Source organism: Dendrobates tinctorius, unplaced genomic scaffold (assembly GCF_039654945.1).
Source record: "Dendrobates tinctorius isolate UK_male_01 unplaced genomic scaffold, ASM3965494v1 ptg000182l, whole genome shotgun sequence".
In the NCBI taxonomy this organism is placed as follows: Eukaryota; Metazoa; Chordata; class Amphibia; order Anura; family Dendrobatidae; genus Dendrobates; species Dendrobates tinctorius.
The window spans coordinates 2,086,442-2,109,412 of record NW_027361849.1 but is presented as its reverse complement, the minus strand read 5'-3'; the positions used below and the strand labels follow the sequence as shown (position 1 = coordinate 2,109,412).

At 50.1% G+C, this 22,971-nt stretch overlaps 1 protein-coding gene across 3 annotated transcripts in view; it reads right to left on the bottom strand.

Moving 5' to 3' along the window:
- Nucleotides 1-6,760: 6,760 nt before the first annotated feature.
- The window catches only part of LOC141054986 (protein mono-ADP-ribosyltransferase PARP14-like), a 73,229-nt gene continuing 57,018 nt past the window's right edge, over nt 6,761-22,971 (bottom strand). For all 3 annotated transcript variants that reach the window (XM_073551913.1, XM_073551912.1, XM_073551911.1), the window contains 7 exons: nt 22,560-22,622; nt 20,529-20,708; nt 19,991-20,197; nt 12,611-13,231; nt 11,761-11,903; nt 11,383-11,557; nt 6,761-7,883 (listed from right to left, as the gene is read on the bottom strand). In XM_073551913.1, coding sequence (XP_073408014.1) covers nt 7,600-7,883; nt 11,383-11,557; nt 11,761-11,903; nt 12,611-13,231; nt 19,991-20,197; nt 20,529-20,708; nt 22,560-22,622 — 1,673 coding nt within the window. In that variant the 3' untranslated portion in view covers nt 6,761-7,599. The remainder of the gene's footprint in view (nt 7,884-11,382; nt 11,558-11,760; nt 11,904-12,610; nt 13,232-19,990; nt 20,198-20,528; nt 20,709-22,559; nt 22,623-22,971) is intronic.

Sequence of the window (22,971 nt, the reverse complement as noted above, 5' to 3'; positions counted from 1 at the left end):
GAGCCGGGCATGGAAGGTGGAATATGGCGACCATGAGGAGGGCGAGAAAGCGCGACCATGGCGAAGAGCCGGGCATGGAAGGTGGAATATGGCGGCCATGAGGAGGGCGAGAAAGCGCGACCGTGGCGAAGAGCCGGGCATGGAAGGTGGAATATGGCGGCCACGTGGAGGGCGAGAAAGCGCGACCGTGGCAAAGAGCCGGGCATGGAAGGTGGAATATGGCGGCCACGTGGAGGGCGAGAAAGCGTGACCGCGGCGAAGAGCCGGGCATGGAAGGTGGAATATGGCGGCCATGAGGAGGGCGAGAAAGCGTGACCGTGGCGAAGAGCCGGGCATGGAAGGTGGAATATGGCGGCCATGAGGGCGAGAAAGCGCGACCGTGGCGAAGAGCCGGGCATGGAAGGTGGTATATGGCGGCCATGAGGAGGGCGAGAAAGCGCGACCACGGCGAAGAGCCGGGCATGGAAGGTGGTATATGGCGGCCATGAGGAGGGCGAGAAAGCGTGACCGTGGCGAAGAGCCGGGCATGGAAGGTGGAATATGGCGGCCATGAGGAGGGCGAGAAAGCGTGACCGTGGCGAAGAGCCGGGCATGGAAGGTGGTATATGGCGACCATGTGGAGGGCGAGAAAGCGTGACCACGGCGAAGAGCCGGGCATGGAAGGTGGTATATGGCGGCCATGATGAGGGCGAGAAAGCGTGACCATGGCGAAGAGGAGGGCGACAAAGCGCGACCATGGCGAAGAGCCGGGCATGGAAGGTGGTATATGGCGGCCATGAGGAGGGCGAGAAAGCGTGACCATGGCGAAGAGCCGGGCATGGAAGGTGGTATATGGCGGCCATGTGGAGGGCGAGAAAGCGTGACCATGGTGAAGAGCCGGGCATGGAAGATGGTATATGGCGGCCATGTGGAGAGCGAGAAAGCGTGACCATGGCGAAGAGCCGGGCATGGAAGGTGGTATATGGCGGCCATGTGGAGGGCGAGAAAGCGTGACCGCGGGGATGAGCCGGGCATGGAAGGTGGTATATGGCGGCCATGTGGAGGGCGAGAAAGCGCGACCACGGCGAAGAGCCGGGTATGGAAGGTGGTATATGGCGGCCATATGGAGGGCGAGAAAGTGTGACCGCGGGGAAGAGCCGGGCATGGAAGGTGGTATATGGCGGCAAGGTGGAGGGTGGGCGTCCGAGATGAGGATGACAATGGTGGTTACTCATACGTGCTCCTCCTGAGCCACCCTCAACGCCTTTTGGTGCAAGCATTTGTCAGAGTGTTGTCGGACCAGCAGGGGACATCATCAATCATGGTCGCCTCCAGCTGATGTGGTGGTTGATGTGCCGCCTCCCCCAGGATTAGCCGTATGCGCCACCAATCAGCGGGGCTTACTATGCGCGTTGTTTAGTATGTGCCCCTTGCTGGTCTGACACCACCGCGACAAAGGCTTGCACCGAAACGTGTGTTGGGGTCGGCACCATTCCAGCAGGCGCAGCACATCGGGGTAAGTACCATCGTCTCCTCTCTGGTACATTGCCTGCGCCTCAGATGCCCTCACCTCAGATGGCCTTGGCTGCCCTCACCTTGGATGCCGGCGCCTCGGCTGCCCTCACCTCAGATGCTGGCGCCTTGGGTGCCCTCGCCTGGGATGCCTGCACCTCGGCTGCCCTCGCCTCTGATGCTGGCGCCTCAGCTGCTGTCACCTCGGATGCCGATACCTGGGATGCCGTCGCCTTGGATGCCTGCACCTCGGATGCTCGCGCTCCGCGTTCTACGCTGTCGGTTTTCTTAGTTTGTGGGGCACTGACAGGCGCTACGCCATTTCCTTATCTTCTCTACATTATTACCTCAGGATTCTGTTCCTCTGCAGCTTCTGTGGCCTCATGGCTGCTTTCACCTCCTCTTATACGCTGTTTGACCCTATGGATAACGGTGACCAGAGAAGGCTGAAGATCTCAGCACCAACTACAATCCCGAGACCAGTGAGGAGGCCGGCCGTGACAGAACACCATATTATAGTCTCCATATACAATGGTGGCACAAGCCAGGCCGGATGTGTCGTGTATACGGCCGTGTAGGACATTAAATCTGGCCAACCTGGGACCAGGTTACCATGGAGCCCCTTGTGGTCAGAACTCGGCTTTTCTGGAAAGGTGAATTCTTCTAGTTCTCTGCATTGTTATAAAGCTCGTATGCTGTAGTGGAAATATGTATTTGTAGGCGATGTATGGCCGGCAGTTAACTAGCATTTGCCCTTGGGCTGCAGGTCTCACAAAGGTGATGGCATATGCTATCCTGAGAAAAGGCAATTTTCCTGGTCTCAGACCCCCGGGGGCCTTCCTGAGAACACACAGAATTGGAAACATTTCACACTTTGTGGTGCCTTTGAAGGGAGACTTATTTACATATTTTTATTTCCATATTTTATATCCTTTTATTGTAAGCACTGCACCTTTTCTATTAAAGTTTAAAACTTTAATAAGTCTGAACCTTGTATGCTCTAAAGAATCCATAGTGCGATCGCTGATTTTATGACGTCACAGCGATCTCACCAGCGATATCGCTCTATGTGACATCAGTGACCGCCGCCCCCCGCCGGGTATCGCTGATTGTGCAGGAATGTCCTGGGCCGTTTTTTGATCGTTGATGTCCCACTGGCCAGCGCGCATCGCTGCGTGTGACAGAGACCAGCGATCAGCGGCGCTGGTATCCAGTGTAAAGATCTGGTATCTAAGCGCGCGCGTCACTTACCCGATGTGTACCTTAGATACCAGTGCTGTTCCCCGCGGCTGGTGCTGAAGCCGGCTGACATTCTGCTCTGCCGGCAGGAGAGCAGAATGAATGAAAACCTGACATGGGGTTCCCCCTATTTTTGACAACCAACCTGACTAAAGCCGACAGCTGAGGGCTGATATTCTCAGGCTGGTAAGGGGCCATTGATCTTGACCACCCCCCCATCCTAAAATAGCCCCCAGCTGCCCAGAAAAGGCACATCTATTAGATGCGCCTAATCTGGAGCCTTGCCCGGTTCTTCCCGCTGCCCTGTAGCGGTGGCAAGTGGGTAATAAGGGGTTAATGTCACCTTTCTATTATAAGGTGCCATTAAGCCCGGATTAGTAATGGAGAGGAGTCAATAAGACCCCGATCCATTACTAATCCTACAATAAAAAAAGGGTTAAATAAACACAATAAGAATAAATTATTTTAATGAAAGAATACAACACATTTTTACAATCTTTATTACACTGGTAATTCCTTAGCTATGCCATCGTTGTGAAAAAAAAAAGGGAAAATAAAACATCTATAATTACCTGTCCGGCGCTCAGTCACGTCCCACGGCGTAAATCCATCTCGGGGGTTAATACATTTAGAGCCGGAGCGCTGCTAACACAACCGCTGCCGACTGTAACTGACTGGGGAATGAATGGAGCAGAGCGCTGACTCGGTGATGAGCGGTGACGTCCCCGCTAGTTACTGAGCATGGACCGGCTGCTCCATTCATTCCCCAGTAGACTAGGGTTTTTGCAGATTCTTGGTTGAGGAATGTACGGATCCGTGAAGTATTTTTGAGTTGAAGTCGGCAGGAAGCGGAAAGGGCTTGGATATGTGGTTTGAAAGAGAGATCAGTGTCAAGGATTACCCCGAGCAGCGAGCTTGTGGGACTGGGGAGAGTGGGCAGCCGTTTACTTTAATGGATAGGTTCGTTGGGGGGGTCACGTGAGATGGGGGAAAGATGATGAATTCTGTTTTGTCCATATTAAGTTTTAGAAATCTAGCGGAGAAGGAGGATGAAATAGTGGACAGACATTGAGGGACTCTGGTTAGTAGGGAGGTGATATCAGGTCCAGAGATGTAGATCTGTCATCAGCATAGAGATGATACTGAAAGCCATGAGATTCTATGAGCTGTCCCAGGCCAAAGGTGTAAATGGAGAAGAGCAGGGTCCTAGGACTGAACCTTGTGGGACTCCGACAGATAGGGGGCGAGGTGAGGAGGTGGTGTGTGAGTGGGAGACTCTGAATGTCCGGTCTGTTAGGTATGATGAGATCCAGGATAGGGCCCAGTCTGTGATGCCGAGGGATGAGAGGGTCTGTAGTAATAGGGAATGGTCCACTGTGTCAAAGGCAGCCGACAGGTCCAGGAGGAGGAGGACAGAGTAGTGTCGCTTGGCCTTGGCAGCTAGTAGGTCATTGGTGACCATAGGGCAGTTTCAGTGGAGTGGTGTGACCGGATTGCAAGTGGTCAAGAAGAGAGGTGGGAGGACAGTTCAAGATGGACGTGTTGTTCCAGTAGCTTGAAGGCATAGGGGAGAAGTGATATAGGGCGATGGTTAGATACAGAGGATGGGGCAAGAGAGGGCTTTTTGAGGATAGGTGTGTGTGCTCCTGGTGATTGGCACATAGTAGTGGTAATATTTCCAGGACTCATCGCCCGTGTGTTCGGTGAGTGGTGGCAGCGTGTATGAGCGGGGTGTGTGGTCTGTGTCCGGGTGTGATTTATACTCCCACTGCAGCATATTTCAGAGGGTGAATGCTGGACTGAGTGAGAGGAGATAGTCTAACCCTTGCAGGCGCAACCCCAAGTATGTGACATATGCAAAACAATGTTCTCCAGACTCATAAAAATGCATATATCTCATAAAGGCCAAAAAACACAATCCCTGCCCCCTGTAGTCACAATTCTTGCCCCTAAAATCCAAAAAATGCTGAATTTTTCATGAAACCCTAAATACATACATTTAAGTAAAAACTAAATAACCACCTGTAGAGGTGGAGAATCTCTTTAAAGTGTCCTGTGATCAGGATTGTGCTCAGTGACTACAGACAGTGACAGGTCGGCACCGTTATACTGATTACAATGATACCTGGTGATGAAATCCGTCTTGTGGTTGTTGTGGAATCTGGATTTCCAGTTTTGAGTTAATGAGATTCTCGTGCTCCGGGGTGGGGCTCTGCTGTGTGTGGGGGGGCTGGGCTCTGCTGTGTGTAGGAGGGGCTGTGTGTGGGGAGGGGCTGTGGGCGGGGCTTTATGTGGTGTTCTGATTAGGTATTCATAATGAAGACTTCTGACAAATCGCTGTCCCTCACTGACCCGCCCCCTATTTTACATAATGATACATATTTTTTAAAAAAAATGAAAATCCCCTTCAGCCGGCAGCGCTGCAGCTTGATCGCATCTGTAGTGTGCATTTAATTATTTTATTTGCTGGTACAGATTAATTCATAAATTTAAAAAAGTCTGAAAATGGCGCGGGCTTCGCCTTCACAGTAGCAGCTACCGGACCCCCCGTCCCGCATTCTATCGGTCGTTGTCAGTGAGATGGTAATTTAAACCCTTCCTGACATCCGCAAACCATTGGCGGCGCAGCAGGCAGTGCGCTCCCGCTCACCATCGGATCGTCAGCGAGTGTCAGTGGTGCTATAGCGCCGGGTCAGGTGGTAGCTGTAGCGCAGTTACAACATGTAAAAGGGCGGAGCAGCAAGGCGGGAAATCAGTGAGAGAGGGAGGACATGCGGAGTGGTGGAACGTCGAGGCGGAGGACCGAGAAATGCAGGATATTGTAGGTCACGCACCGGTGTCCAGAATACGCCGGTGAGACCCGGTGTCCATCTGCTGCAGGTCAACAACCAGAGGTCAAACTCAGGCCATTGAGTGGAGCCAGCCGTCTGCCATGGTGACCAGGAGGCGCGAGTGAACGGGGCAGTTACTTCCAGCGTAGACGCACAGTACAGGGTGAGAGACGGGTCGGCGCAACGCTAGAAAGCGGGGCTGTAAATTATATAGTGTCATGTGACTGGATACTAGCGGGAGACGCCGGTGCCTGTCAGTGACCGTGTAATAGCTGCCGATCATTGTGAGAGGCGCCTGTGAAAGCTACAAACAGGAGGACGTTAACGCTCCGGGAGACTCGATAATCGGGTCCCGGACCAGCCACATTGCTCTTAATTCCATTATCGCTGATATTGTGAGACTTGTTACCTTCTACCCAAATAATTGTCTGTTTCCACTATTAACCCCTTCACTTCCGTGTTATAAAATCATTTAGGCTAGTTTCTCATTTGCGCCTTTTTGCGCAGCGCATCGTGTGCAATTGAAACGCATGCAAAAACGCAGCGGTTTTATACACATCAGCATACGCATGACGACAAAAAACGCAGTGTTTGTATGCATTTTTGCATGCGTTTGCTATGCGCATGCGTTCTCTAGGTGTCACATTTCACAGAAGGAAAATCCTTGACACAGACTCCACCAATGGGACATCAGTGAGCGTGTGTCATGGGAATTCTTTATATAGACCCTGTTACAGCTGAATTCTTCAGATTTTCTTGCTTTTTTCTTTGTCAACATAGATCTGCGTTGGAAGAGTTTTCGCTTCAACTTGGATCTGGACATCGCGCTGGCTCAGGCTTTTGCATTTGCTTGCCAGCAAGAAAGGCAGAAAGAGAGACAGCGAAGACGGCAGCGGGGGCGTTTGTGGGTACATCCGATTATTGAAGTCGGGGAGAGCCGTGGAGCGTACCACACACTCTACAGCGAGCTCCAGGCAAACCCAGTGAAATTTACTGACTATACCCGGATGTCCCAAGAAAGCTTCATGGATTTGCTTGCCCGTGTTCAAGGAGCCATCCGGAGACCGGACACACAGCTCCGTCGTGTGATTCCTCCTGAGGAACGGCTCCTGGTCACATTACGGTACGTAACATTTAAAAACCAATGCCTGCATAATTGTTTTTGTTCTGCCATGTACTAATCCAAAGCCTGCAGGATTGTTATGCCATGTACAAATATTTTTTCATTTCCGCTCTCTACCACACAGGCAGCATAGACTTTATTGAGATATTGCACATATCGTCACAGTGTGTCGGTGAAGCAGTAACAGATTGGCAATGATAGGTCAGTGCATCTCTATAAGGCACCTAGTGGTGATGTCCGGGGATCAGATCGGGGGGAGAGTCCTGTACCTGAGAGAACGACAGCCAGCAGAGACCCTGTGCCCATGATTGTAAGCTCTGCGCTTCAGGAGCCAGTAGTTTCAAGACATACAGCAGCTTCTATCCGATCAGCTCCGTGTGCACCTACAGCTCGCCGTACACCCTGCGAGGATCCGACACGTCCCTGAGATCTCGCCACGTGCCTGGTATAAAGGCCTGCGACAGGTGAGCAGGGGGTAAGGTGGGTTCACTGATATTGTACTGGAGTAGCCGGACCTCTGGACATTACGGACAGTCCCTTAAGTGACGGCTCCTGCTGGGTGTTGCGGCTATTCTACCACATCCGGGACGCTCCATGGACCAGGGCTGCCCATGAGGATGTCCACACTCAGATCTGACCATAGCTGCTTCATGCAGTAGAAAAATCTAGATAAAGGTATCTGAAAGCAGCAGAAAAGGCAGTAGGGAAGTGATACAGGCACAGAGACCACCAGACAGGAGTTCAGGGGTCCACATTGGGAGAAGGGTCCAGAACAAGTAGAGTTCATTTTCTGCTAAATGCTAGTCACCATGAAGAACTAGGATAGAACAATAAATGGTGTGACCGGAGAGGCCCCTGGTTGGCAGTGAAGTCCAGGCCTGGGACCAGTGATGTCCCCCTGTATGTGGCGGCCCCTCAGTAGAAGGTGATGTGGTACTCGGGGTACGCCTGGATGTCATTGAATATGATGAACATGGTGGGCCTGGCCGGATTGTCGGTGACGCTGTCGTACAGGTCGGTGATGTTAGCTGCATTCTTGGCTGGTGGAGCCAGCATTCCCTTTTGGCCGGCACAGAACGCTCCGGTGAGGACCCGGGCCAGGTACAGGTGCTTTTGGCCTCTGGCATCAGCTGGAGAGAAGCTTTGGGCAGAGTAACTTGCGGCAACAGCAAAATACGTTCCGTTTCCATACATGGCGGCTGTGGGGAGACAAAACGAGAGTTATGACTATGTACATCAGGGTTCCCCAACTCCAGTCCTCAAGGCCCACCAACAGATCATGTTTTCAGGATTTCCTTTGTATTGCACAGGTGAAGCAATTATCACCTGAGCAATACTAAGGAAATCCTGAAAACATGATCTGTTGGTGGGCCTTGAGGACTGGAGTTGGGGAACCCTGATGTACATGATCCATGTGATTGTTGTTATAAACACCTGAACCCAACAGGTCCCTGATCAGACTAGAAAAGTCCCTAATCTGACTGCAGAGGTCGGCACCATACAGTTGTGGCCAAAAGTATTGACACCCCTGCAATTCTGTCAGATAATACTCAGTTTCTTCCTGAAAATGATTGCAAACACAAATTCTTTGGTATTATTATCTTCATTTAATTTGTCTTAAATGAAAAAACACAAAAAGAATTGTCCTAAAGCCAAATTGGATATAATTCCACACCAAACATAAAAAAGAGGGTGGACAAAAGTATTGGCACTGTTGGAAAAATCATGTGATGCTTCTCTAATTTGTGTAATTAACAGCACCTGTAACTTACCTGTGGCACCTAACAGGTGTTGGCAATAACTAAATCACACTTGCAGCCAGCTGACATGGATTAAAGTTGAGTCAACCTCTGTCCTGTGTCCTTGTGTGTACCACATTGAGCATGGAGAAAAGAAAGAAGACCAAAGAACTGTCTGAGGACTTGAGAAACCAAATTGTGAGGAAGCATGAGCAATCTCAAGGCTACAAGTCCATCTCCAAAGACCTGAATGTTCCTGCGTCTACCGTGCGCAGTGTCATCAAGAAGTGTAAAGCCCATGGCACTGTGGCTAACCTCCCTAGATGTGGACGGAAAAGAAACATTGACAAGAGATTTCAACGCAAGATTGTGCGGATGTTGGATAAAGAACCTCGACTAACATCCAAACAAGTTCAAGCTGCCCTGCAGTCCGAGGGTACAACAGTGTCAACCCGTACTATCCGTCGGCGTCTAAATGAAAAGGGACTGTATGGTAGGAGACCCAGGAAGACCCCGCTTCTTATCCCGAGACATAAAAAAGCCAGGCTGGAGTTTGCCAAAACTTACCTGAAAAAGCCTAAAACGTTTTGGAAGAATGTTCTCTGGTCAGATGAGACAAAAGTAGAGCTTTTTGGGCAAAGGCATCAACATAGAGTTTACAGGAGAAAAAAATAGGCATTCAAAGAAAAGAACACGGTCCCTACAGTCAAACATGGCGGAGGTTCCCTGATGTTTTGGGGTTGCTTTGCTGCCTCTGGCACTGGACTGCTTGACCATGTGCATGGCATTATGAAGTCAGAAGACTACCAACAAATTTTGCAGCATAATGTAGGGCCCAGTGTGAGAAAGCTGGGTCTCCCTCAGAGGTCATGGGTCTTCCAGCAGGACAATGACCCAAAACACACTTCAAAAAGCACTAGAAAATAGTTTGAGAGAAAGCACTGGAGACTTCTAAGGTGGCCAGCAATGAGTCCAGACCTGAATCCCATAGAACACCTGTGGAGAGATCTAAAAATGGCAGTTTGGAGAAGGCACCCTTCAAATATCAGGGACCTGGAGCAGTTTGCCAAAGAAGAATGGTCTAAGATTGCAGCAGAGCATTGTAAGAAACTCATTGATGGTTACCGGAAGCGGTTGGTCGCAGTTATTTTGGCTAAAGGTTGTGCAACCAAGTATTAGGCTGAGGGTGCCAATACTTTTGTCTGGCCCATTTTTGGAGTTCTGTGTGAAATGATCAATGTTTTGCTTTTTGCTTCATTCTCTTTTGTGTTTTTTCATTTAAGACAAATTAAATGAAGATAATATGAAAGAATTTGTGTTTGCAATCATTTTCAGGAAGAAACTGAGTATTATCTGACAAAATTGCAGGGGTGTCAATACTTTTGGCCACAACTGTAAATATACACTGACGCCCCACTCAATGTCGACTTGCCCTGAATGTCCATAACTGCCCCCTCTTTGAACAATGTGCAAAACAATAGTGACTATAAAGTGAAATACACAGAAGTCTGTGGAAAAGACACCGGGCTAAGAAATCATTCACACACAGGAACGACGGAAGAAACAAGAAGAACCACACAACAGAATAGGTGAAAACCTCCCAGAGACCAAACTAAGGAAAGCGAAGAGTGTTTGGGACGAAGACACACACCAAACCATAGGAAAAGCAATAGAGATTACCAAGTAAGATCATCCCTAGCTGAGAAGACGCCATCTACAGATATAGCCAGCAGAGATATCGGGGCGAGGAGAGTATGAACAGCCCGACCCAAGAGGCGACCGGACAAAAGAACCATCAGAAAATGGACAGAGACCAAACAGGCTGTGGCTCAGCAACAAGGGAAACCGACCACACAGCAAGAGATCACCGGATCGATATCGAGACATGACAACGAGTGTAAGCAAAATACAGCTCCACATGAGACTGGAGGAAATGTCCCTGACCTGGGGAGAATCCCACACACCGGGACCCTGAGCCAGACAAAGAGTGACAGCAGACTGAACACAGAGACCACGGGCTGGAGACCGCAGGACCCTGACCCAGTCAACGAGTGACAGCAGACTGAACACAGAGACCACGGGTTGGAGGCCGCAGGACCCTGACCCAGTCAACGAGTGACAGCAGACTGAACACAGAGACCACGGGCTGGAGACCGCAGGACCCCTAGCTAAGCAAAGAGCGACAGCAGACTGAACACGGAGACCACGGGTTAAAACAAGGGTTAACCCTATCCCTTATACAGTTCAAGTATGGGCTGGACAAAGAACAACAACAAGCCAGAGACAGCGAGACCCTGGGCCAGGCAAAGAGTGACAGCAGATGAAACACAAAGACTACAGGCTGGAGACAGCGAGACCCCAGGCCAGACAAAGAGTGACAGTGGACAAGACCCTGGAAAGGACACACAGCACCGGGATATCACTTCACCATTGCTTTATTTTTTTTGGGCACGCCTCTCAGTTTTTGGGATTTCCGTTCCAGGTGCAGCCTTTCTGTGGTGCACCTCGCATTGCGGCATTTCTGGGGTGCACCTCGCATTGCGGCATTTCTGTGGTGCACCTCGCATTGCGGCATTTCTGGGGTGCACCTCGCATTGCGGCATTTCTGAGGTGCACCTCGCATTGCGGCATTTCTGGTGTGCACCTTGCATTGCGGCATTTCTGGGGTGCACCTCGCATTGCGGCATTTCTGGGGTGCACCTCGCATTGCAGCATTTCTGAGGTGCACCTCGCATTGCGGCATTTCTGGGGTGCACCTCGCATTGCGGCATTTCTGGGGTGCACCTCGCATTGCGGCATTTCTGGGGTGCACCTCGCATTGCGGCATTTCTGGTGTGCACCTTGCATTGTCGCATTCCTGGGGTGCACCTTGCATTGCAGCATTCCTGGGGTGCACCTCGCTTTGCGGCATTCCTGGGGTGCGCCCTGCAGTGCGCTGTAGTCGGCTCTCGCTCCTCACCGTGTCGTCCTGCGTAGCTCCTATTGAAGCCATTGTGATTGATGTGTTGGATGGATCTCAGGTCGGTCCCGTGGAAGAGCTGCCTCTCGCTCTTCGCACTCCTGTTCCTCGCCTCGATGCTCTGCTTCTTTATCTGGTAATTCAGCCACAAATCCTTGTTCTGAACCCTCTGGATCTGTGAAGACAGACAGAAGATAATCAGAAGAACAGGGCAGAGCCTGGAAGGGAGGAATTCCCCAAGATCAGCGGCGGTGGGATCCTGGGCGCATCATCCTCATCATGGCATCGGCCCAATAGCTACACTTGCACTGCGTGGCCATCATGTGATGGGAGGGTTCCCAGGATCGTGGGCGTCCGCTGCACATGGCGTCCTCTTACCTTTAGTATTTGGCTCCGACATGATTGTGCAAACAGCTGCTGGACCTGTAAGTATTCAGGGGACCCGGCGGGGACGTCGACCTCCATCACCGGACTGGAATTCATCGGCTGCCAGAGGTCCGGTAACTTCAGAGACGTCTCCTCTAATAGAAAAAGTCTGATCAGCGCCGGGTAATGTCTCTGCTACCGGTCTAGCCCCAGTGTCACCGCTGCCATCACCCTGGCTCCGAACAACAGCATCCTCCTGTCCAATCACAGTTCTGACCTCCAGCTGGGAAGTTGTTACAATGTATCATCCCATGGAAGCAGAAATCGGCGGACACATTGTATCCATTATCTGCATGATCAGGACAGGGAGCGCTGAGATCTCTGCTCCCGTGTGTGAACGAGACAGCGCTCACACAGGTGATGACATCACTGAGATAATGACGTCATCAGACAGGAGACCACACCCCTGCTGGTGACATCACTGATAACATGAGACCACACCCCTTATACTCCAGCCCCGCTCCCGGTGATGGCATCACTGATATAATGATGAGGCCACACCCCTTATACTCCAGCCCCGCCCCTCATCTATCACTGCTGACAACCTGCCTGTATGTATACATGTGAGAGGAGGTTGTCAGCCCCACCCCCGGTGATGACATCACTGATATAATGGTGAGACCACACCTCTTATATTCCAGCCCCGCCCCCGGTGATGACATCACTGATATAATGATGAGACCACATCCCTTATACTCCAGCTCCCCCACCAGTGACATCACTGATATGAGACCACATCCCTTATACGCCAGCCCCGCCCCTGATGATGAGATCACGAAGATCGGTGGTGAAATGTCGTTACCATGTTTCAGGACCCGCTCGATGGTGATCTGGTTTCCATGGCTGTCGGTGGCTGTCAGGTTCCTTGGGTCTATGGTGATCTTCTGGTTTCGGCTTTGGATGGTGACGCTGCTCTTATTCGCGTTCCTTGCCTCCTCCAGCTCCAGGTTCACCATGTCCTCGAACACGGCCATGTTGGCTCCGTGCTGGTGCCTCCACTCCACCAGGTTGGCGGTCAGCTCCGCCGCGCGCTCCCGGCTTTTTCGGTCCTTTAGACAATTGACAATTTTCTGGATCTCGTTGTTGACGCAGAGAACGTCGCGGGTGAGGCCGGAGATGTGGATGGAGGGGTCGGGCGGTCGGTAGACGACAGACACCTGGAACTTTCTCTGGAGGGCGAGTATCTTCTGGTAGTCGCCGTCCTCCAGCTCAGCCACGCTCTCGTCCGTCAGCGTGGTCTCCGTCTGCTCCTGCTCTATCTGCTGCTGCAGCCACTGCTTGGTCCGCACAATCTTCTCCTGGTCGTTGGAGCACAGGCTGAAGACCACCGGATCCAGGTTATCCAGGAGCTGGAAGGCCGTCAGCTTCTGCACCGGCTTCTTCTGGGTCGTAGGACGCAGGAAGGTCGGAAGCCGAAGAAGATCTGAAGATGGAAAGAGAAGAGAGGGTCACCATTGTGAGGAAACCTTCCATCCTCACTGCCGGGGTCTCACCGAGACCCTCACCGCTACTAAAGGGCCGGCCACCGGCCGCATCCTGACCTCATCCTTCTCTCAGCTGAGAGTCGGTAATATTTGTATCCAGTTCAGACTGACACACTGTAGCAAACTATCAGCACAGGAGAGATCTGTGCAGCTGTGAGGCGTATTGGCTCAGGTGAGCCTCTGTGCAAGAAGCGGAGGCTGTGAGAGGACACTGGAAGCACAGAGGCCGATCTGTCGTCTGATTTGTGATTTTCTTTCCTTCATTCATTGCCTGTTTTACGTTATTTCTGCCACGTTTTGAATGGCCAATTCTTACAATTCTGACCCCTGTCCCTTTATGAGGCTACACTTCCATGGATCCCGCTGATTCTGACACTGTTTTCTCGTCACATATTGTGCTTCATGTTAGTGGGAACATTTCTTTGATATAAGGCCTGTTTCACACTTACGTTTTTCTTGTCAGTTGTAATCCGCCAAAAACGCGGCTAACGGATCCGTAGCCGTCGAAATACCAACGGGAGCCACCGGACTGTTGGTGCGCCGGGATCTGCCGATCTGGGAAAGTTAAAGGAGCCGCGCTGAAAAAACAATGTAGCAGATGAGAGCCGGGATATATCGCGGGACGACGAGGAGAGAGAGCCGGGATATATCGCGGGACGACGAGGAGAGAGAGCCGGGATATATCGCGGGACGACGAGGAGAGAGAGCCGGGATATATCGCGGGACGACGAGGAGAGAGAGCCGGGATATATCGCGGGACGACGAGGAGAGAGAGCCGGGATATATCGCGGGACGACGAGGAGAGAGAGCCGGGATATATCGCGGGACGACGAGGAGAGAGAGCCGGGATATATCGCGGGACGACGAGGAGAGAGAGCCGGGATATATCGCGGGACGACGAGGAGAGAGAGCCGGGATATATCGCGGGACGAGGAGAGAGAGAGAATTGCAGCCACAACAGGATTTAGGGTTAATTCTCCAGCAAATGGCAAAAATGCGGATCCGGTCACAAAAAAATCGTTGCATTGCCGTCCCAGGGATGTCAGTGGACGACAAAATGTTGGCGGATCCGCAGAAATACGGATGCAACGGCCGACCGTCAGTCAAAATCCGCCGACAATGCAAGTCAATGGGGGAAAAAACTGATCCGCCAACAAAAATGGCGGATCCTTTTTTTTGCAAAACGGTGGATTTCGACTGGTGACAAACGGATGTGTGAAACAGGCCTAACTTGTGTTTATTTGGGAAAAAAAAATCAGAAATTTGGTGAAAATGTCACAATTTTCAAACTTAATTTTGTACACTTAAATCAGAGAGTCATATCGCACAAAATAGCTGATAAATAACATTTCCCACAGGTCTACTTTACATCAGCACAATTTTGGAAACATAATTTTTTTTGTTAGGAAGTTATAGGGTTAAAAGGTGACCAGCGATTTCTAATTTTTACAACAAAATTTGCAAAACCATTTTTTTAGGGACCACCTCACATTAGAAGTGAGTTTGGGGGGTCAATATGACAGAAGTCACTTTGAGGGGCGTACATGACGGAAAATACCCAAAAGTGGCACCATTCTAAAATCTGCACCCCTCATGGTGTGCAAAACCGCATTCAAGAGGTTTATTAACCCTTCAGGTGCTTCACGAGAATGAAAGCAATGTGGAAGGAAAAAATTAACATTTAACTTTCTTTCACAAAAATTTTCCTTTAGAGCTAATTTTTTTTTTACTGTCACAAAGGTATCAGGAGAAAATGGACCACACAATTTGTTGTGCAATTTCTCTTGAGTATGCCGATTCCCAATATGTGGAGGAAAACTACTGTTTGGGCGCACAGCGGAGCTCGGAAGGGAAGTAGCGCCATTTCACTTTTTGAACAAAATTTACTGATATAATTATCGGACGCCATGTTGCGTCTGGAGAGCCCCTGATGTGCCTAATCAGTGGGAATCCCCATCAAGTGACTCCATTTTGGGACCTTATCTAGATGTGTATTGCGCACCTTGAGCCCCCAGAGGCTTCACAGAAGTTTGTAACGTTAAGCCGTGAAAATAATAAAAATTAAAAAATCAAATTTTTCACAGATAAATCTTTTTTAGCTTCAAATTTTGCATTTTCATATAGGTATCAGGAGAAAATAGACCCCAGAATTTGTTGTGCAATTTCTCGTGAGTTCACCGACACCCCATATGTGGGGGAATACTACTTTTGAGTCACAGTGCAAAGCTCAGAAGGGAAGAGGCGCCATATTACAGGGCAGATATTGCTGAAAACCTCCTATAGGTGAACTCATTTTACAAACTAAACTTCTCAATTAATTCATCTAGAGGTGCAGTGATTATATAGACACCACAGGTGGGTCTCAAACGCTTACACCATTGGGCAGTGAAGGAAAAATAATTTACATTTTTACCACCAAGATTGTGTGTTAGCCCCAAGTTTTACATACACATGATGGAGGCCTCTCCTATATTACACGGGATGGAGGCCTCTCCTATATTACACGGGATGGAGGCCTCTCCTATATTACACGGGATGGAGGCCTCTCCTATATTACACAGGATGGAGGCCTCTCCTATATTACACGGGATGGAGCCCTCTCCTATATTACACGGGATGGAGGCCTCTCCTATATTACACGGGATGGAGGCCTCTCCTATATTACGCGGGATGGAGGCCTCTCCTATATTACACGGGATGGAGATCTCTCCTATATTACACGGGATGGAGGCCTCTCCTATATTACACGGGATGGAGGCCTCTTCTATATTACACGGGATGGAGGCCTCTCCTATATTACACGGGATGGAGGCCTCTCCTATATTACACGGGATGGAGGCCTCTCCTATATTAGACGGGATGGATATCTCTCCTATATTAGACGGGATGGAGATCTCGCCTATATTACTCTCCTATATTACACGGGATGGAGATCTCTCCTATATTAGACGGGATGGAGGCCTCTCCTATATTACACGGGATGGAGGTCTCTCCTATATTACACGGGATGGAGCCCTCTCCTATATTAGACGAGATGGAGATCTCGCCTATATTACTCTCCTATATTAGACGGGATGGAGATCTCTCCTATATTAGACGGGATGGAGATCTTGCCTATATTACTCTCCTATATTAGACGGGATGGAGATCTTGCCTATATTACTCTCCTATATTAGACGGGATGGAGGCCTCTCCTATATTAGACGGGATGGAGATCTCGCCTATATTACTCTCCTATATTACACGGGATGGAGGCCTCTCCTATATTAGACGGGATGGAGGCCTCTCCTATATTAGACGGGATGGAGGCCTCTCCTATATTAGACGGGATGGAGGCCTCTCCTATATTAGAAGGGATGGAGGCCTCTCCTATATTACACGGGATGGAGGCCTCTCCTATATTACACAGGATGGAGGCCTCTCCTATATTACACGGGATGGTAGGCCTCTCCTATACTACACGGGATGGAGATCTCTCCTATATTATTCTCCTATATTACACGGGATGGAGATCTCTCCTATATTACACGGGATGGAGATCTCTTCTATATTACACGGGATGGAGGCCTCTCCTATATTACACGGGATGGAGATCTCTCCTATATTAGACATGATGGAGATCTCACCTATATTACAACTCCTATATTACACGGGATGGAGATCTCTGCTATATTACACGGGATGGAGATCTCTCCTATATTACACGGGATGGAGATCTCTTCTATATTACACGGGATGGAGACCTCTCCTATATTACACGGAATGGAGATCTCTCCTATATTAGACGGGATGGAGATCTCTCCTATATTACCCTCCTTTATTACACGGGATGGCGGCCTCTCTGCTATATTACACGGGATGGAGCCCTCTCCTATATTACACGGGATGGAGCCCTCTCCTATATTACACGGGATGGAGGCCTCTCCTATATTACGCGGGATGGAGGCCTCTCCTATATTACGCGGGATGGAGGCCTCTCCTATATTACGCGGGATGGAGGCCTCTCCTATATTACACGGGATGGAGATCTCTCCTATATTACACGGGATGGAGGCCTCTCCTATATTACACGAATGGAGGCCTCTCCTATATTACACGGGATGGAGGCCTCTCCTATATTACACGGGATGGAGGCCTCTCCTATATTACACGGGATGGAGACCTCTCCTATATTACACGGGATGGAGGCCTCTCCTATATTACACGGGATGGAGGCCTCTCCTATACTACACGGGATGGAGGCCTCTCCTATATTACACGGGATGGAGGCCTCTCCTATATTACACGGGATGGAGGCCTCTCCTATATTACACGGGATGGAGATCTCTCCTATATTAGACAGGATGGAGATCTCTCCTATATTAGACAGGATGGAGATCTCTCCTATATTATTCTCTTATATTACACGGGATGGAGGCCTCTCTTATATTACACGGGATGGAGATCTCTCCTATATTACACGGGATGGAGGCCTCTCCTATATTACACGGGATGGAGGCCTCTCCTATATTACACGGGATGGAGGCCTCTCCTATATTACACGGGATGGAGACCTCTCCTATATTACACGGGATGGAGACCTCTCCTATATTACACGGGATGGAGGCCTCTCCTATATTACACGGGATGGAGGCCTCTCCTATATTACACGGGATGGAGGCCTCTCCTATATTACACGGGATGGAGGCCTCTCCTATATTACACGGGATGGAGGCCTCTCCTATATTACACGGGATGGAGATCTCTCCTATATTACACGGGATGGAGATCTCTCCTATATTAGACAGGATGGAGATCTCTCCTATATTATTCTCTTATATTACACGGGATGGAGGCCTCTCTTATATTACACGGGATGGAGATCTCTCCTATATTACACGGGATGGAGGCCTCTCCTATATTACACGGGATGGAGATCTCTCCTATATTAGACAGGATGGAGATCTCTCCTATATTATTCTCCTATATTACACGGGATGGAGATCTCTCCTATATTACACGGGATGGAGATCTCTTCTATATTACACGGGATGGAGGCCTCTCCTATTTACACGGGATGGAGATCTCTCCTATATTAGACGTGATGGAGATCTCACCCATATTACAACTCCTATATTACACGGGATGGAGATCTCTGCTATATTACACGGGATGGAGACCTCTCCTATATTACACGGGATGGAGATCTCTTCTATATTACACGGGATGGAGACCTCTCCTATATTACACGGGATGGAGGCCTCTCCTATATTACGCGGGATGGAGGCCTCTCCTATATTACGCGGGATGGAGGCCTCTCCTATATTACGCGGGATGGAGGCCTCTCCTATATTACACGGGATGGAGATCTCTCCTATATTACACGGGATGGAGGCCTCTCCTATATTACACGGGATGGAGGCCTCTCCTATATTACACGGGATGGAGGCCTCTCCTATATTACACGGGATGGAGGCCTCTCCTATATTACACGGGATGGAGGCCTCTCCTATATTACACGGGATGGAGGCCTCTCCTATATTACACGGGATGGAGATCTCTCCTATATTAGACAGGATGGAGATCTCTCCTATATTAGACAGGATGGAGATCTCTCCTATATTATTCTCTTATATTACACGGGATGGAGGCCTCTCTTATATTACACGGGATGGAGATCTCTTCTATATTACACGGGATGGAGGCCTCTCCTATATTACACGGGATGGAGATCTCTCCTATATTAGACGTGATGGAGATCTCACCCATATTACAACTCCTATATTACACGGGATGGAGATCTCTGCTATATTACACGGGATGGAGACCTCTCCTATATTACACGGGATGGAGATCTCTTCTATATTACACGGGATGGAGACCTCTCCTATATTACACGGAATGGAGATCTCTCCTATATTACACGGGATGGAGATCTCTCCTATATTAGACGTGATGGAGATCTCACCCATATTACAACTCCTATATTACACGGGATGGAGATCTCTGCTATATTACACGGGATGGAGACCTCTCCTATATTACACGGGATGGAGATCTCTGCTATATTACACGGGATGGAGACCTCTCCTATATTACACGGGATGGAGATCTCTTCTATATTACACGGGATGGAGACCTCTCCTATATTACACGGAATGGAGATCTCTCCTATATTAGACGTGATGGAGATCTCACCCATATTACAACTCCTATATTACACGGGATGGAGATCTCTGCTATATTACACGGGATGGAGACCTCTCCTATATTACACGGGATGGAGATCTCTTCTATATTACACGGGATGGAGACCTCTCCTATATTACACGGAATGGAGATCTCTCCTATATTAGACGGGATGGAGATCTCTCCTATATTACTCTCCTATATTACACGGGATGGAGACCTCCTATATTACACGGGATGGAGTCCTGTCCTATATTACACGGGATGGAGGCCTGTCCTATATTACACGGGATGGAGGCCTCTCCTATATTACACGGGATGGAGGCCTCTCCTATATTACACAGGATCTGGGCTTCTGCCTGAACAGGACGATTTGTAATGAATTTGTTATTAACAGAATGTCCATAAAGTAAGTGCCCCCTCATAATCTGTGCAGCGTCTTGCTTTACTGCATCTCCAGACCATGGACCTGTGCACCCTGTGACTATGAAGTGCAGGTCGTCCCCCCACACCCCACAATCCGTACTCACCGGTTAGTCTACTAATAAAGGACTTTGGCGAGGTCAGCGCCGTCCCCTCCTTCTTCTTCATGCTCAGGTAGAAGTCGTTCAGCATGTGCTGCTGGAATATCACCACCGTCACCGTCTGGATGGACCTTGCTGACCCGGAGCTGATGAAATCCATCACCGTGCCTAGAATGGCATCGCCCACCACCGCTGCCGCCAGTCCACCTGCCCCTGGAACCACAGAAAGTCAGAGGTGAGACTCCGCGGCCCACAACGCGTGATCGCACGTTATGTCCGCGTCTCTGGGAGTATGGTGAAGCAGGAGCGGAGCGTGCACACGTCATACACAACCCAACACAAGGGTCCTATATATGTAAAAATCCTATAGGGGGCGCAGCGACCCCCAAGGGATTCTACGGCCGGAGTGTAGAGCCGTTATGCAGAGCAATGAGCAGAACACTGGTATATGAGACCCCACGCCGGAGGGCACGTGCCCGACAGCCGAAGCTCCACTGCTGCCATGATGGCCTGGACACCAGTCAGCGCCCACATGATGCCATACCTGTCCCAAGAGCCGGGAAGGCCACGCTGGCCGCCTGCTGCGCCTCGCTCTCCTGCAGACAGGACAGGACGATCTTCTTGATGTCTGCTGGTTGCGTTGGCCCTGACACATGGAGGATCCATCTACTCCCAGCAAGATTCCCCGAGTCTGTGAGGATGTAACCCTTGTGGGGCTGAGACCCTGAGAAGAGTCAAGAAAGCGGAAACCAAGAAAAAGTAATCCATGGGTCATCATCAGAAGATGCACAAAGATCCATCTGCCCTAAGCGTAGCGTGATCCCTAAGAATAGCGTGATTCCTCTACCCTACACGTAGCGTGATCCCTCCGCCCTACACGTAGCGTGATCCCTCCGCCCTACACGTAGCGTCAGCCCTCCGCCCTACACGTAGCGTCAGCCCTCCGCCCTACACGTAGCGTCAGCCCTACACGTAGCGTCAGCCCTCCGCGTAGTGTGATCTCTCCGCTCTACACGTAGCGTGATCTCTCCGCCCTACACGTAGCGTGAGCCCTCCGCCCTACACGTAGAGTGACCCCTCCGCCCTACACGTAGCGTGAGCCCTCCGCCCTACACGTAGCGTGAGCCCTCCGCCCTACACGTAGCGTGAGCCCTCCGCCCTACACGTAGCGTCAGCCCTCTGCGTAGCATGATCTCTCCGCTATACACGTAGCGTGATCTCTCCGCCCTACGTGTAGCGTGATCTCTTCGCCCTTTGCCCTACACGTAAAGTGATCCCTCCGCCCTACACGTACCGTGATCTCTCAGCCCTAAATGTAGCGTGATCTCTCCGCTATACACGTAGCGTGATCCCTCCGCCCTACACATAGCGTGATCCCTCCGCCCTACACGTAGAGTGATCCCTCCGCCCTACGCGTAGTGTGATCCCTCCGCCCTATACATAGCGTGATCTCTCCGCCCTACGCGTAGCGTGATCTCTCCGCCCTACGCGTAGCGTGATCTCTCCGCCCTACGCGTAGCGTGATCTCTCCGCCCTACGCGTAGCGTGATCCCTCCGTCCTACACGTAGCGTGATCTCTCCACCCTACGCGTAGCGTGATTCTTCTGCCCTACAGGTAGCGTGAGCCCTCGTAGCGTGATTTACATGTAGGGCTGAGAGAGAGAGAAATTCTTCAGCCGCTAAAACGGGATTTAGGGTTAAACTGCCGCCAAAGGCAATTCTTCCGGGCATGCGCAGTGACAAATGCGGATTTCCACATTCGGCCAGTCAAAAAAACGTTTCATTGTTCGTCCTCACATGTCAGCGGACGCCACAAAACTTTGGCGGATCCGTGAAAAAACGGATCTAACGGATGACCATCCATCAAGATCCGCTGATAATGCAAGTCAATGGGAAGAAAAACGGATCCGCCAAGAAAAATGGCGGATCCGTTTTTTTTGCAAAACGGCAGATTTTGACTGATGGTGACAGACGGAAGTGTGAAAGAGGCCTAAGACTAACAGAGAAAACCAGACAGGCCTCAATACATCTGCACTCACCAGGGTGCAGCGGACCCAAGTACAATGGCAGCTGCACAGGTGCAATAATTCCAAATGAGACAGCCAGCCTACAATCGGGGATTGGCCATGTGGCACACCAGTGCAGAAAAATAATCCGCATGTGGCAGTGTTCACACGGAATGCAGGGCTTCTGGTTCACAGCCTCTTAGTAACACCATATGAACAGAGGCCACAGTTAGCAGAACCATTTGGGCCCAACTGCACCCTGAAAAAAATATAAAAAGTGCACAAAAAACAGTATATGTAAGGTATTGGTTGCGCCACTCCACGGGATAAAGCGACTCCTCAATGCAGTAGTGAAGGTATCACAGATCCCTCAGTCCTGGAGGCCATGATCATCGGGCTGCAGTGGAGATTCTAGGGGTCTTCTCAATATGTCACATGATGCCCCCAACCCCACAAGCAGGATAGTAAATGTTTTTAGTGAATTCCAAATCACAACCTTGTGTATCAGTCTAAAGAGTGAGAAGCGTATTTCGAAAAATCCACAGTAAATGTAAGTTATAGAATTTTACCTAATATTTTGGCATCTGATTGAACTCTCAGTCCGGCAGCATCTAGAATGGCTTTTGACACACCTGAAAAAAAATGTGTAATTTTATACAACAATGGTTTCTAAAGCATCTATGTAAATGTTTGTGATAGCACTGCTCAACACTCTCCAGGAGGGGCAGCAGAGGGCTATTATGTGCCCAGTCTGGAGCTTACAGCAGCAGAGGGCTATTATGTGCCAAGTATTGGCCTTACAGCAGCAGAGGGCTATTATGTGCCCAGTCTGGAGCTTACAGCAGCAGAGGGGCTATTATGTGCCCAGTCTGGAGCTTACAACAGCAGAGGGCTATTATGTGTCCAGTCTGGAGCTTACAGGAGCAGAGGGCTATTATGTGCCAAGTATTGGCCTTACAGCAGCAGAGGGCTATTATGTGT